Genomic DNA, 16,880 nt, shown 5'->3' with positions numbered 1-16,880 from the left:
TTTCTGTGACTTACATGTTAGAAATATAACAGTCTTTCCGCAGTGAGCTGGGAAAGGTAAGCTTTCGGTGATATTAGAATCAGTCATTCTCCCGGTACTACTGAATCACATGGAAAGAGCCAGGAAGCAGTGTTTGGGTTCTCTTTAAATGTGCCATCTTAATCTTAGTAAAAAGCATGTAGCTCGTTATGAACTAAAAAAATATAACTGGTTTGTGGAGTTGTTCTGGAGACATCCCAGTAACCAGGGATTACATGTTGGTCACCTTTCGGGGTGGAAACATGACTTTATTTTCTCGTTATCACTGGGAGCACTTCTTCTGTCATTCTCTGCTTGTCACATGCTCTGAGCACCAGGACCAGGCCAGGTACTCATCATCAGTGACAGGCACAGTCTTTGGGATACAAACTAGTGTGTCATAAAGCCAAACACAGGGATACCCAGGGCAGACAAGCTCATCAGCTGCAAAAGCTTCTTTATGTTGTTGAATGAAAGAAGCCATAAGTCGTTGTTGGGGTGGGGGGTCAGTTATAAGACTGAGCAGAATTATGTGGTTATCCTGAAATTATAACTCGCCTAAAATCTACCATGCTGTATCCCTGCCCAGAAGGTACAAAGATGCCAGAAGCTTTGTTAGCTCGTACAATTTACCCTCAGACGATATCCTCTCTACATAGACATTTTATGGAACACTGGCCTTTTCTCTCTTTCTCAGATTCTTGTATGTGTGCATGTGTGTGTGTGTGCATGCATGCCCACATGTGTGGGGAGAAACTGCTTTGTGGACTCCTACACTTGTTTTGTCATTATTGCTAGGATTTTAATGACAGGGCTCTCCTATAATTTCATTTCACTGCCATGTTAAAAAGCGGAAGTTTGAATGGATTGTCTTCCAAAGTATGCTATTTAGCCTATTTCAATTTGTGACCTATATGACCTTCCTGAGTAATATTTTGTTGCATTTATTCACTCATTTGTTTGTTTTTTACTTATGGCACATCTGAGCTACTTCACAAGTGTGAGGTCAGACAACAACCTGTGGGAGTTTTTTGTTGGCTTTCTTTTTTGCTGTTGTTCTGTTATGTGGTTTCTGGACATTAAGCCCAGGGTGGTAAATTTGGTAGCAAGTGCCTTTACCCTAACTGAGCCGCTTTACTGACTCTGTTCTCCTATTTTAATAAAAATGATACCTACCAGTATCCTTTACAATGCTGGTCCAGGGTGGTGCATGCCTATAATATCAGCATATGGAAGTCTATGGCAGAAGAATCATGAAATTGAGGCCAGTGTAGGGTACTGAGTGAGACCTATCTCATAAGACAAAGCAGCTCTAAATCAAGTGCATATCAGAATGTAGCTGAAGAGTTGGTTTTCATATTATTATTACTTGATAAATGTGTCCACCCTGGTAGAGCTGGGGTTGTATGGTTTGGGGGTTACCCAAACCCTGGTGGGACCTTTGGCCTGCATATCGCCAGGGCCATCTGGAGAAGAATGAACTGAAGCTGGCAGCCTTTCTGGGGCGTGCCTTATCTTGTTTAGTCATGGAACAATAGCTGACTTTGGCCTGTATAAAGATACATTGTTCAACCGCAGAGATTAAGTTTATCATCGAAAGGGTTACATTAAGTCTCTTACATACTCATAAAAGGCAGTTATGAGAATCTTTCTCTCCCACTCCCTTTGATGGACTAGCTTACTAGATTTCTGCCTGATCCCTAGACTCTGCTTGACTTCTGCACAGCCTCTCACCTGGCTAAGGATTTGAGTAAGATCCTAACAGTTCCTTTTTGGGATTTCATGGGCTCTGACAAAGCAAAATATCATGCAACAGAAACTCCACAACAGATGTTCATTTCATTGGCTACCGTCCTTGTCTGCAAAAATTGGAAGGAAACTATTAAGGAAGTTACATTTCTTTAAGCCAGTTGGCTGCCCTTCCTGGTTTGCCATAAACTCAGAGTCTTTTTGTTGTTGTTGTTTTGGTTTGGTTTGGTTGCCACTTAAGTGAGTTTCTGCCTGTGTACAATCTGCCTGGCCTCAGATCTCTATAGCCCTGGGCTTGAAAACATTTATCTCCCCTTTATTTTGGGTCACTTCCTCTTGTGACTGTGTAATCATTTTTAATGGAAATGTATTCTTCTTTCTTTGGTGTCAGACAGTTTTACCTGCTGCACTAGTCCTCCATCCCCATCATTGGGCACCAGTTCTTGACTCTTACTATAGCCAATCTCATTTCTTTCCACATCCAATCAAAGAGTGCTTTAGGAGCTCATACAGAGACATGTAAACTAGGTCCCTGTAAGCAAATGTTTGCATGGAGGATGCATGTCACACTTTAGAAGGGTTTATTTGAGAAAGGCAGTTTTCAATTACATCAGGCCTCTTGTCTCAAAACAGAAATGAGATTGGAAATGGGTTAGGAGATGTGTGCATGTGTGTGTGTGGGGGTGTGTGGGTGTGTGTGCGTGGGTGTGTGGGTGTGGGTGTGTGTAGCCATTGTGCCAGGAGAGCCACCAAAGTCACACATGTTCCCTTTCTCTCGTCCTCACTCAGTAAAGTGTCACTCAGCTTCTTGAAGGGACAGAATGTACCAGTGTCATTTTCTGTTCAAATAACTCTCCTACGGGAATCATAAAGTCCTCCCCTGGACCCGAACAAATATCTGTTGCCTTTAATGGAACTCTTTTCCTTGGCAGAACAGTAACCCCCTTTGATTTACTCTTCAGTCTGTATGAAAAAAACCCGAGTGACCTAATTCCGCTTCAATTTTCTGTGCTCGTGAGGACACTAAATGAGCCTCCTGCAGTCAGACAGGATTACATCTTGCTGTTGTTTTGGGAAGTTTAGAATCCTGACTCCCTTTATCAGACTTCCTGCTGAATCCCATTGATGGGAAGATGAAATTGTCCAGGAGAGGAGCGTTATTTAAAAATGAAGATTTCTATTAAGCTCAACCACGGAGGTGGGAGTTGACTATCAGCCCTCCCCCACCCACACCACCCTTGAAACTTTGCCACCCACCCTGTGTGTGCCACAATGAGCACATAGCATTTTGTTGTAAAATCTCCCCCTCTTCTCTTGAGTTTGTACTTTGTACTTCAAGCCTTTCTTTCATTGGGGGGGGGGGGTTTGTTGGGAACTCTTGAGATGCACTAATAAATCACTTCTCCTTTGGAGAAGCAGCCCTGACATGAAGACATGTACCCTTACCTCCCATATGCTGCAGCACCCTAGACACCCGTATTCGATTACCGTAGGTCCCCACTCCTGGCCTTCTCATGTCCCTCCCTTCCTTCCAACTTCCCACCCACTTCAGTGAGGGTTTGTCTCTGCACCGTCACCCCACGTGCCCTGTGCTCACATTATGTCTTAGAGCCCATCCTTTGGAAGATGGAGGCAGAAGCCATTGTCCCTTAAGTTTAATGCCTGAACCACTGCTCCATCCCAAACCAGAATGCACAGGGAAAGTTAAAGTTTTAGGATACTCAAGTATGAGGAGAACCTATGGAAGCTAGAACCAAGGAGGTAACGAAATGTAGTCATGGCTGACCCTGTCTTCACTGTGGTCACAATAATAAGACTATGAAGCAAAGTCGTTTTAAAGGTTAAAAACTTATTTTAGTTTTACTCCCCCCCCCCTTTTAAATGTTTTTCGTTTTCTTCATATATTCAATGTTTAGATGTAGCTTCTTTTGCCCATTTAGACACTTGGCGCTACATAGATAGATGGGGAAAACCATCTGGATAGTAATAATCTGTATAATGTAGGTTTTGGGTTTGGATTCTTCCATGACTAGTTCTGCGATGTCAACGTGTTTTATCGGTTTTCTTATTAGTAATATGGAGCCACTGCAACATTTATTAACATTTGCATATGTGCTAGCGTGTGTGTGTGTGTGTGTGTGTGTGTGTGTGTGTGTGTGTGTAAGGAATTAGAACTTGCTCACTAAATGGACTTAGTGCTGGGGGTATTTACTGGGTTAACTCATCACTACTTTTGTTAACATTTTTTTCTTTCCAATCCTATTCTCAAACAAAGTTTTATCCCAAACATAGGGGGAGGGGATTATTCTAAAATTTGATTTCAGTGGTGTTTATTTTTAAAGGTAAGGCTTGAAACCAGTTTATCTGTGCCCGAGCCCGAGGCTGAAGAGAGATGTCTTGTGTTGTATAGTGTGCCTTCATTAGGAGGAAGTACTTGCAATTACGTTCTTGATGGCGTCTAAAATGAGAAGCCCCAGCATCCTTTTCAGGAAATGCTATTCACTGCCGCCCCTGGTTTCTGCAGATGCCAAGCTTGTCTTCTTTCCTCAAGCAAGCACTCACTGCACAGAGGAAGTGGTTGTGGTTGGCAGGACCCTCTGGATGTCTCGCTGGCTGACTTCTGTGGCCTCGGCTCCTAAAACTGCTCTTGCCGCCCCAGTTTAGCTACTGGAGTCACTGTTGTCTCCGCATAGAAGGAAGAGCTGTGGCCTCGGCATTGTACAATGGCAGGCTGGGAGCTGGGCAGCTAGCCAGACTGGCTCTGTGATCTCTCTGTGCTGAGAGCAGACAGGGACTTCTGACCCCCTCCCCTTCCCCTGCCCCTCCCCCTCCCCCTTTATGAAGTTTCTTTCCACACCTCAGGAAGCAGCTACAGAGAAGTTCAAGGTGTGTTGAACAGTGTGAAGCATGTATCTTCAGGAATTCATAGGGGGCCTTTTCTTGATATTTTGAAAACCCTATTGGGGCTCCATTGAGATAGCTGGGCAGGTCTTGAATCCCGAAATGCATTCGAGAACTGATGTTTATAAGCTGTCTTTTTTTTTTTTTTTTAAATCCATACGTGTACTGTGGTGTGTATGTCCCCTTCTCCAATAAATAAATAACTGCAAACAGGTTTTCTTTAAATACAAAGCCAAACCAAACCTAGTTGAGTGTCGAATATTGACTCTCAGTGCGTGGAATATACTGTATCAGGAACCCAAACCTAAAGCATTCTTGATCCCCGAGGACTAAATGGTAATAATGTAGGTCTCCACCCACCCCATCCCCCTCTTTCTTATTTCCTCCTAGACTCCAGGCTCGAATAGCTCACAGGATACAAGAACTGGAAAGTCTGCCTGGCTCCTTGCCACCAGATTTACGAACCAAAGCAACCGTGGAGCTGAAAGCCCTTCGCTTACTCAACTTCCAACGTCAGGTAATACCTTTTCCCCAGTGAACCCATGGTGCAAGAAATCAGTGTGATTGTGCCTAAGGTGTGACCCTCGAGCTTCCTCCAGTCCACTTGATGTTGTTATAAAGCTAGAAGCTCAGTGAGATAGCACATCTTCAGATGGACAGCTCATGGCTGAGAGTAACGAATATGAACCGCTTATAATGCTTTTCCCCTTCTGTCTGTCAGAACATTTCTTTTCACTCTCCTGTATTGTAATGTGCAAAATCAGTTATAGAACTCTGGTACCTTGAATGAAAACCATGACAACAGGTTGTGGAGATCTGTGTCTTGTCTTCATGACTCCAAGCAAAACCACAGAGGTGTTCCTGTTAAACCCAACTGTACAAAGTTAGCCATGACTCCAGAATCAGAAAAATATGGTAGTCAAGTGTCACTACTAATCACTAGCCCATGTTTATACAAACAAACAGACATACAAGCAAACAAACAAAAAACCCAATGTCTTGTGCCTTAATCAACAAAACTTAACTTGGGGGCACTTGGTCACATCAGAGTCACAGGTTGACTAATAAGGAGTTACTGTCTCCTAGAACTCACTATTGATAGCTGACATAGTGATCTATTTTCTGATTTCTAAATTAGTAGATATGTAATGGAATGAAGTAGAGTTAACTTTCCCTTGGCCGAGTTTTGTCAAAGTGGGCTGGCTGGTCCCTCATCCACAGATTGCCTGTCAGAGCCCCAGGGGGCAAGGGGCCTCTCTTCTGTCAGATGGGTTGTCTTAAAGTGTGGGACATGCAGAATGAACAGTTAGTGAGTAAGCACAGTCTGGAAGTATTGCAATTAGTCTGCGGGGGATCTGATTGAAATCACAAAACCACCTCTTTTGCTACCATCTATGAACTGGAGTTCACACTTGACTTCCTGGGTGTCATGTGATCGAAGGGCATCTGGTGTCTGGGAGTGGGGCTACCTGGCTAGGGGTTTGGGAGAGCAGATAACAGGTTTCACTTAAAACGAAGGAGGAAAAGAAAGTCTCCAGAATCCATCGCATCTTAATGAGAGGAAACGTTTTCATAGGGATGAAGAAAATTTGGACACAGGTTTAGGAAACGAATGTTAGTGGCGAATGCTCTCAAGTTCCAGACATGAGTCTCTCTCCTCCAGTCCTGCTGGTCCTTAGGTTTTGTTTGATGTGATCTATTATCTACAGAGTTTCCTTAGCTTTTGTTTGGTGTGATCTGTTATCTACAGTTTCCTGGACAGGTGTGGCTGATACCAATTTCAGGTTCAATTGAACAATCATTGTAGCATGGAACCTCCTCCTCAAGTTCCCACTGCCTGCTAGCATAGAATATGTGATATGGTTACATCATTTATGGTTATAATCTAAAACAAGGCCACAGCACAACATAAAATTTCAATACTAAAGAATATTATTTTTTGAGTGGAAGAAACCTCAGACAAGCATTTTTATGATTTATTTGAGGTTATGAATTTACATTGTTGGAGTTACTGTTGTTACTTGGAACATGAATAGACAGCAACTCTCTTGTTCTTCTTCAAGATCAGCAAGAGGATGATAATATGACAGTGAAAAAAAACCAAAAGGCTTCTTGACTAAGCAATGTTATTACCATAATTAAACAGAGTGAATAATTTTATTTCAAACCTAGCATAGCATCCTCATATTTTTTTACTGTTACAATAGTATAATTGTTCTTATATGAATTATGTGGAAAGAAAATTTTATATCGTTCTTCAAATTATGTGTGTGAAATTGCTACAATTTCCAGTTCTTGCTTTTGGTGATAGACCAACTGCAATTGGATTGAGGAACTTGCATCAAATCCCCTTTGTGTTCCATTGAGTTGAAACTCTAGGAGCTCAGGGACTGGCTTGAGTTTAGGGGATTCTCTAACCACCACTCTTCTCCGGATAGCTGAGGCAGGAGGTGGTGGCCTGCATGCGAAGGGACACCACCCTGGAGACGGCCCTCAACTCCAAAGCGTACAAGCGGAGCAAGCGGCAGACCCTGCGAGAGGCACGCATGACAGAGAAACTGGAGAAGCAGCAGAAGATAGAGCAGGAGAGGAAACGCCGCCAGAAGCACCAGGTCCTTAGACCTTTGCATGTTCTCCCTGGTCAGGGGTGGCCCGTGGGGTCAGTCGTCAGGGTCAGGATGTTTACAAGGTTGGTACAGGGGAGCGGGGGTGGGGGTGGATCATAGAATAGAAAGGTTACTCGGAGTTTATATGATACGGATGTATCACTTAGAGACAGGAAAGTCCCCTGCTTTGCTTTTAGTTGCTGTGATACAACACTGACAAAACAACCTGGGAAGGAAAGGGTTTATTTGACCTTCGGGTTGTAGCCCATCCTTGGGGGAAGCCATGACAGGAACTTCTGGCCAGAACAGAAGCAGAGAGCACAGAAGAACACTGCGAACAGACTGGCTGTCTCTCTAGAACTTGCTCATTTGCTCTCTTACACAAACCGGGCCACCTGCCCAGTGTGACACCACCCAAGATGAGTTGGGCCCTCTTACATCTTTCAAGAAAATGCCCCACAAACACGCTCTCTGGCCAGAGGGAGGCAATTCCTGAAGTGAGGTTCCCTTCTCACCAAATGACTCTAGTTAGTGTCACATTAGGTCAAGACAGATAATGAGTGACCTGCCCACAGGCTGTAAAGATAAGGCTGAGGACCCAGCTTTCTTGAAATCCAATCAGTTGTGGTCACTGGAGGGTGCTCTAACAAAATATCAGACTGGGTCGTTTGTCAACAATAACAGTTTGTTTCTCCAGAGATCTGGAGGCTGGAAGGACATTCTGCATAGCAACATGGTCACCTTGGGGTGATGTCTTTTTCCAGGCTGCAGGTGGCCAACTTCTTGTGTTCCCACAAGGCAGGAGACAGAAAAAAGAAAGTTCTCTTTGTTCTCTTACTAAGGGCTTCCATCTACTTCCTGATCACATTATGTGAGGGGCATCAGCTTATAAACTGGGTCAGCATTTCTTAACCCCATGGGGGTTGAATGACCCTTTTACAGAGCTCACCTAAAGCCATCAGAAAACACAGATATTTATATTACAACTTATGACAGTAGTGAAATGACAGTTATGAAGTAGCAACGCAAATGGTTTTATGGTTGGGGGTCACTGCACCATGGGGAACTGTATGAAAGGGTCATGCCATTAGGAAAAGTTGGGAAGCACTAAAGGAGGGTCATGTCTAGCTCATGACACACTCGGTGCTGAGAATTCTGTGGGAAGCTGATAACTAAGTTGGCCATGAGTGAGTTTCCTAGAGCAAAATTCTGGGGAGAGATAATTTAGAAGAAGAAACAAGATCAGGGAGTGATTTTGGTATTTTGCTTGCATATATGGTTTGATGCCACATACATGCCTGATGTCCCCAGAGGCCAGCATAAGCCTGGATACCCCTGGAACTGGAGTTGCAGGTGGTTTTGATCAACTGTCAATGCTGGGACTCGAACCTGGGCATTCTGTAAGATGAACAAAGGCACTTAAGTGCTGAGCCATCTTTCCGGCCCTCAGCAGGAAGTTGTTTTTATAGTGTTCTGTACTCTTTGAAAGGCCCAGTTGGAGGATTCACAGGGGCAGATATTTAAAACATTCCTTTCTAAGACGTTAAAAATACTTAATGTAGGATTTGATTTTGTCCCATGATTATTTTATTGTGCTTAATTTAGTGCCTTAGTTTCCTTTTGAAAAAAAAAATACAGATTTTAGTGTAAGTAGGGTACATATTTTCCCTCCCTGCAAAAAGTGAATTCGGATTACATATGGAGATTTCAGCTTTGTATAAACTTATTTTGCATCACGGTTCTAAATTTGAGTCAGAGCAGAAGAAATTTGGTTTTCACTGGAAATGCCCAGAACCCTCATATTTATTTTGGGGTGAGTGTATTGTAAATTTTTCTCATAGATGTTTTTATAGGTCATCCTTTGTCCTTGCTCTTTCCAGTTCAGATGACCACACCCTGGTAGGCAAGGCAGAATCTCTTCCCTTGGCTTACAATATGCAGATGAGGGCAGCAGACTTTCTTCCCCTAGCCCAAAGCCTAATCAGTCTCTGCCTTTCCCTGTTTTGTCCATCCACACCTGGGAGTGAAGGCAGCCACTGTTTTCTAGGCTTACAGTCAGTCACACTAGCCTACAGTCCTTAACCCGTACTGCAGAGGTCTAGGCAGGCCCCCATCATCAGTAGATTTTGGTCTTTGAATGATGTCAGGGCACACTGCATCATCAGTTGTTTGGATACATCATGGGGAGTGTACTCAAAGCATCCCTTTCTTTCTCTTGTGCATCCTTTAGGAATACCTGAACAGTATTTTGCAACATGCAAAAGATTTTAAGGAATATCACCGGTCTGTGGCTGGGAAGATCCAGAAGCTATCCAAAGCAGTGGCGACTTGGCATGCTAACACTGAAAGGGAGCAGAAAAAGGAGACAGAGCGCATTGAGAAGGAGAGAATGCGGAGGCTGATGGTAAGGGGCTCCATGTGAGACTAAGAAGATGCCCTGCTTGTATCTTTCTGCATTGAGAATGAGACACAAGGCATCAAGACAAGAAAGGGAGGCTGCTTGACACAAACACACACATATGTATATACACACACACACATATATATATACATACAAACATGTATTCACACTTATGTATATATGATATTGAATGATGTGAGTGTAAGCTGCTTCATCATAGGTTGTATGGATACTCATATATATTTAATCATATACCATCATACACACACAACCACAAACATACACACTCACAGGTGTCTGAACCTCAGGAGGGAGGAGGGAGAACGTTTTGTCTTTTCCATGTAGTGTATCTTATGATCCAGGGTTGCACATAAGCATATTAGTTTTGTAGCCTAGGTTACCATCATCGTCCACTTACATAGCCTGTCAAGGAAAGGTGAGTGGGTGCTGTGATTTGCAGGAGTTTGATAATCACGTCTGGAAGAATGGCAAATGCAATCCTTTAAACATGTGTTTTGAGATGAGTGGCTGAGAGTTTTTTGAATGGATAGATCAAAAGGTCATGCCTTTGAATCCAAGATCGATATTCATTCTCTCCCTTCCCCCAAGTTGACGATCACAATTTTATTAATTGTGTAACTTTACTAAGTTATTCTTGAACTTAAAAACTGACTTTTAAGTTGATCTGAAAGGTTTTTGGGTGCCAGGTCTGTTGTCCCAAGGCTTGCTCGACACCATTACTTTTGCACAAGTTTTAGTGGGTGTACAGATGCAGAACAAGTGGGTTAGTGTCATTGCCTGAATGTTGGGTTTTATTGACCATTTGTTTCTGGAACTGGACAAAGCACGCCATGAAATTTAGAAAAACAACAAGTCTGTAAAGGTGATAAGTGATCCAAAGCTCTGCGTGAGACAGAATTCCTGAGCGTATACGAATAAACCTCACTCATAAAATACAGTTCTAGAAACCTTAAAGACGCTCTTTCTTGTCGGGATTGAAGTTGATGTTTTATTTCATTAATGTGGGGGTTCCAGACAGTAAGCATCATTTGAGGTATTCCAATACCTCACTATTTTACATCCTTTCCCCCATTTCTGTTGTGGAGAATACTGTCAAGTTCTTGCCCTAGTGAGGGAGACTCTTGTGCAGGAAACAGAGCAGTCAACAGGCAAATCTGTCTGATTCAACTGAAGGAAAACCGTATTAGAACTCCAGCAACAGATTGGTTTGACGCTAATGATGAGGCATTTGCAAATCATTAATTTTTGCAATTAAATGATGGGATATACAGATAATAGAGGAACTGAAGTTTTTTTTAACCACTCTTTCTTCAAGTGAGATCAACCATAGCCAAAAGCAATTAGAGTTATAATAGCATTGAGTCCACACTCATTCACGGTGCAAACAGCAGCTACACTGAGTGATGAAGCCGCTTGTCGCTCTGGCTCGTGCTGGAGTGACACCCTACAGCTGAATCTCCGAGCTCTTCCAGGATAGCGCGACCTCTGAGAGACTACCGCGTGTTCTTCTTTTATCCAGGCATCCTAGAAAAATATTTTGGGATGTTCTTTCATTGGGACATGTTTAAAAGGTATTGCTCTCTAAATGGCTCAGGGGACATCAAGAGTTTCCTAGTTCTCTTCCATTTGATCTCATGATGTTGCTTCATGGCAGGTTGAGGTGGAAGTAATGGGGCTTGTTTTATTACTCAGTAGTACCAGATTTCAGGAGCTAACTGACTTACCTCCAGTCACAGAGGCTTGTGACTCAGTGCGTCGATTTTTGCGTTAATTCTGAACAGTTCAAGAAGCACAGAAGATGGAAGCATGGACCCAAAGTGCTTAGTCATGTCACACACACAGTGGGGGTTAGTCATATCAAACACACACAGTGGGTCTTTGTGCAATAATTTTGCTACAGACTTTAGAGTCACAGGCCCAAGGTGTTGCACATCTATATTTTGCCAATGTGCAGACGCCACTGGCAGCTCATGCAGACCGGCTCTCAGTCTGTGGGGCCCTGGCACTACCAGGTTCAGGAGGCGAGGAGAGAGAGGCATGTGAAGTGCCGCCGGGAGCGTCAGGGCACCATGTTGTTGTCCTTTTCTCCTTCCTGATCAGGCTGAGGATGAAGAGGGTTACAGGAAGCTCATCGACCAGAAGAAGGACAGACGCCTGGCCTACCTACTGCAGCAGACTGACGAGTATGTCGCCAACCTGACCAACCTGGTTTGGGAGCACAAGCAGGCCCAGGCAGCCAAAGAGAAGAAGAAGAGGAGGAGGAGGAAGAAGGTGAGCTCCAAAGACTGGTTTTTGAGGAATACGGCTCTCTGATAAAAATCAGTCGTGACCAATGGGAAGTGTAGATTGTTGACTTTCAGTAGTCATCTAGATTAGTGTGGTGTAAAAGTAGATGATATATTGGAGACAAGGTTATAGAGAGATTGTTGCAATGGGGTAGTGCATAGCCTATATTTCTACTGTTTAGTGCAGTATAATGTTCCAAAGCAAGTCAGTAGGAGAAAAAAGAATACAGGCACAAAGAAGCATCTGTATAGGTTTAATGTTGGTGTGACAGGGACTACTGAGTTAAGAAAATGGGCTGAAAATTAAACCAAAAAAAAAAAAAAAAAAAAAAAAAAATGCAGTGTACGGACAGGAGCAAGCCAGGGGAGGACAGAAGGGAGATCTTTGGGATGCTCTGGGTTTATATTTCAGTCTGTTTGAACAGATGAAAGTGATGGAACTTTTTATTCAGTTCTGTCCTGGTGTCCCAGTAAGGTAAGTGTAGTGATACAAGTTTTACCAGTCATAGAGGAAAAACCATCAGATATAGCCTACTTATCATGAGAAATCAAGGGACAAAACGTAGCATCTCTGCTCTGCAGATATTGTATCTCCATTCAGCAAGCTGCTGAATGTGGGCCAGAAAATTTGGATTTTCTTGGACTTTGGAGTATCCAGTCAGCATCCCACTGATAGAAAGCTCAGCATCCTCAATGAAAGATATATATTCTCTGTGATGAAAGTGCAGACACTTTCCTGGCACTACATTCCGAGCAGCCTAACCACACGGCATTTAGGTTGCACAGATGTCATTGGTAACCACACGGTAGGTAAAGTATGCAGGAAGACACAGGGAGGTGACATGGGAACACTGCCACATTTGCCCAAGAAACCTGGGCATCTTCAGATTTCGGTCTCCAGAGACTTTGGTCTCCTGGAACCAGTGCCCGGTGTATACTGAGGCACAGGCAAGCTGCCTTTTTGTTATCATAAACACGTCTGATTAGGCCAGGTACAAACATCAACAGAAAACGTTCATTAGAACTGTGAAAATGGAGGGTTGGGAGCATTTAATCATTTACTCTCCACACTGAATAATTGAACGGAATGTTTTTCAAAGAAAAAAAAATAATTAATTTCATGGCTTGTGAATTCTCATACCTGTTTTATAATTAAGGGGGAGGAATAAATCATAGAGAAGGTGCCTTCTTGTACCTGATTTTCTTCGTCTGCGATAGCTCATCTTATTGTGAAGGTGGGGGAGGGATGACTCTGCTTTTGGATTTAGACATTTTATTGCTGAGGAGGAGCTCATTTTCCACATTTTCTTGTCAAGTGTAGTGTTATAGACCTCACAGAACTCTAGCTCCCAACTCACGGTTTTGAAAGATAACTTTCAGAGCTGGTAAAAGGGCACAAAGGCAAGCAGGAACAAGGCTGGGGTGTTCCGGAAGCAGACCCTATCAGTTCCGGTTTTCCCTGGTCTGGGGTTGTGCTCCGCTGAGGTTGTCACTGTTTGGTATCAGAGTGCCTTCTATCTCCTTGTGATTAAAAGCTAATGGCCCAGATTTGAGCTTCCAGTTTATAATTAATAGATTCCTGCTATGAAGTCAGATAGTCACAGCACCACAGGCAAAGAAAGACATGACAGCCTGTTGACAATGATGCCTGTATTTTTGCTTTGCTTTGTGCAGAGTAGGGCTCTGTTGCCATTTTTCTCAGGGCTCTGCTTATTCGGTTAGGCCTGCAGATGGGTGTCTGTGCTCCTTGCAAACAGTCCTCCTTTCTATTGCATATGGCCATTTACTGGCACTTAGCTGGGAGCCCCAGGAGTTTGTTAGTTCAGAAGGAAGTGGTGCTCATGTTAATTAAGCATGCACCTAAAGTAAGAACTTGAGCTGACTGAATGAGAAGGAAAACTGGAAGTCAAACAGGGATGAGGCCCAGTTACCCCGCAGAGAAATTCCTGATAGCACAGCAGTAATTGTCCACCGAGAGCTCTGAGCACCTCCTCCTGATGTCTGTCCCACTTGATCAAGGTGATGAATGTTTCTTTCCAGCCACCTCCTTAGATGCTCTTAGGACAGCCAGCACCCAACACCCCTTGCTTTTAGTGAGACTAAGGTTGAAGGTGGGACTCTGTTTCCTTCCTAGACTACCACTCCAGGGAATGTGGGATTCGTGTGTGGGAAAGGAAGGAGGGAAGGGAAAGGATGAGAAAAAAACAGGCTCTTCCTCATCCTTCCTGGACTGTGTTTCTTTCACTGGGCTTTAAGACCACTCAGCGTAAAAGTAGCCAGTTCCAGATGTTTCTTTATTGAACCACAAAGGAAGGTGATGTATTTAAAAGCTGGTTATTTGACCCTTGATGCTACCTGTAGTTCCCACCTCTGTCAGTGTGAACGATTGAGAGTCACCTGTTCCAGCTTCTCTGTGGTAGAGAACATCAGTGCTTCATGCTGCAGACTGTGCCCCCAGCCAGCATCTTCCCACTATAAGCTGCAGACCATATCAATCCCCCCCCCAGTATCTCCCCATTGTCAGCTACAGACTGTGCCCCCCAGGGTCTTCCTATTGTCAGCTGCAGACTATGCACCCCACCCCTACAGTGTTTCCCCATAGCCTCAGATAATATGCTGTCCTTGTTTACAGTCTTGAAAATTAAGGCATCAATGCATTCCTTATTTTGAGAAAGCCTTCATCACCCAGTGAAATAATAGCTCGAAGCTGGTTGCAGAAAAGATGCTGCAAAGAAAGGGAGCCTCACTGGCCTTGAGGTTTGATTGGATAAGGATTACTTTCTACTTTCAGTATTAAACTAGTATAGAGTTGGGTTTTTCCTTTATTCTTTTTATTTTTATCACCCAACATAACAGAGCCTTTGCTATTCTTGGGGAATTTGTTGTTTAGTGTTGCTCATGAATAGTAGGGTTGGTTCCTGTAACCTGTCTTGACCTTGTTAATTCAGTACTCTTCCCCATTTGGTGTGTTTCTGTTTCTATGCAGTGTGTATTTATAAATTACTTAGAATCTTCTCATTCTCAGCCTTGAAATGGAAGAAAAAAAAGAAAGTCAATTCTGTGTCTGTACTTACAGGTCAGAAGAAAAATTAGATGTAAATATTGAGCTAGTGTGTTATGTGAAAGCAAGCCCCGTGTTTCGGGGTGAATGCTGCTTTGTGCATTCAGCATGACCTTGAGGGCATGCTCTGTTCTACCAAGGTGTTCTCAGATGTCTACAGGTGATTATAAAGTAAGGGAGGGGGAAGGGAGCTAGATAAAACCAACAAGTATATAGAAACAGGTTTGCACCCAGGACTATTCTCACCATGCTAGTGTGCATTCTTTAAAATTCAGAGCTGCAGAAGAAAATATTTGCATACTAATTTGCTATTAGTCTCCTATAGTTGTGCCATTAAGAGATATATCATCAAGTGTTCTGTCTATTATCCACCAAAAGGGTCAGTTCTTGTTTGACTCCTGTTGCTGTGATAAAACCAATAACCAAATACAGCTTCGGGGAGGGAAGGGTTATTTCAATTTACACTTCCAGGCGACACCCACCCATTGAAGGAAATTAGGGCAGAAACTCTAAGCAAGAAACTGGAGGCCCAGACTGAGGAGGGACACCCTCACGCTCCCCTGCTCAGCTTTCTTATCCAGCCCAGTTCCACCTGCTTAGGGCTGGTAGTTCCTATAGGGAGCTAGTCCTTCCCATAGCAACCAGGAAAGTCTTTCACAGACAGGGGCCTCACTCTGATCTGGACAGTTCCTCAACAGAAACTCCCTCTTCCCAGCTAAGTTAAGTCAAGTAGTCAATAAAAGCTAAGCAGGACAAAGGGATAGAAATACTTTTTTGCCCTCCAGGTCTGATGTCAAGTTTACAGAGGAACTTTATCTAAAGCATTCGGGAGCACTTGCTGGCACACAGTAACACACTCAGTAAATATTGGTTGCTACGTCAAGCAATTTTGTGATTAAATGGATAGACTGATGTTGAAATACTCGTGGTTTCTCCATCTGATTGTTTGGTTTGGAAAATAAGGCTGGGGAAATGGTTCAGCTGGTTAAAGCCATTGCCTCCAATCCCGAAGACTGACCCACGTTTGAAATTCAGCATCCACATGGTGGAAGGAGAGAACTTACTCCTGCAGATTGTCCTCTGACCTCCATGTGTGTGCTGTGCCACATGGACATGCACGAGCGCATACACACACACACACACACACACACACACACGTGCACACATGCATGCACTTTTTAAATATAACAAATGAAAAAAAAGATATTTTTATCTTGATTGCATATTTTGTGATATTGAATAAATCCATCATTTCCCTTTCTGTTTATCTTTTTTTTTTTTTTTTTTTTTTAATGACAAAGTCACATGTGGTCCAGGCTGGCCTTGCAATAACCAGGAATGATGTTGATCTTTTGCTCTTAAGTGCTAGGATTGCCTGCAGGAGCCAGGAGGGCCAACTGAGTTATTTTGTTTGTTTCCCTAACTGAGGATCCGTGGTGTGTCAGAGGACATTTTTTAGGGCAGTAATAGGTTCTTTGGCAGTTAAGACATGTAGAATGAAAGTGAGGATTTATTATTTTGGTAGACCCTGCTTACCCAAGAGGCTTACCAGCAGCTCCCCCAGAGGGGAATTTCTCATTTGCAAGGCCTCTTCTACTTTAGAGAGCTTTCTGGTGTCTGTTTCTCCTACTGCTCTAGGGGCTTGCCTAAGCTGTGGCTAGGAGTTCTTAGTTCAGTTGTCTTGGCTCAGCATCTAGAACTATTTGGTGGCTAATAAAAATGGAATCTAGAGCTATCTCTTGAGCGTCTTGGGGTGTATACTGATGGGAATATGTGACTGGTTGTAGGCTTTTGATGTGCCTTGAAAACCCGTGAGAATACTGGGCACATGCTTAGCT

The 16,880-nt window shown here is 43.3% G+C and overlaps 1 protein-coding gene across 4 annotated transcripts in view; it reads left to right on the top strand.

Annotated features, from left to right (window-relative positions):
* Positions 1 to 16,880, top strand: part of SMARCA2 (SWI/SNF related BAF chromatin remodeling complex subunit ATPase 2) — a 164,805-nt gene that overhangs the window by 36,612 nt on the left and 111,313 nt on the right. For all 4 annotated transcript variants that reach the window (XM_080912453.1, XM_080912454.1, XM_080912455.1 and 1 more), the window contains exons 6-9: positions 5,059 to 5,185; positions 7,107 to 7,280; positions 9,505 to 9,678; positions 11,797 to 11,967. In XM_080912453.1, the coding sequence (XP_080768579.1) occupies positions 5,059 to 5,185; positions 7,107 to 7,280; positions 9,505 to 9,678; positions 11,797 to 11,967 (646 nt within the window). The remainder of the gene's footprint in view (positions 1 to 5,058; positions 5,186 to 7,106; positions 7,281 to 9,504; positions 9,679 to 11,796; positions 11,968 to 16,880) is intronic.

The sequence above is a fragment of the Micromys minutus genome (genome assembly GCF_963924665.1).
Source record: "Micromys minutus genome assembly, chromosome: 2".
NCBI lineage: Eukaryota > Metazoa > Chordata > Mammalia > Rodentia > Muridae > Micromys > Micromys minutus.
The sequence above is the reverse complement of the archived record's forward strand: the minus strand, read 5'-3'. Positions and strand labels throughout refer to the sequence as shown.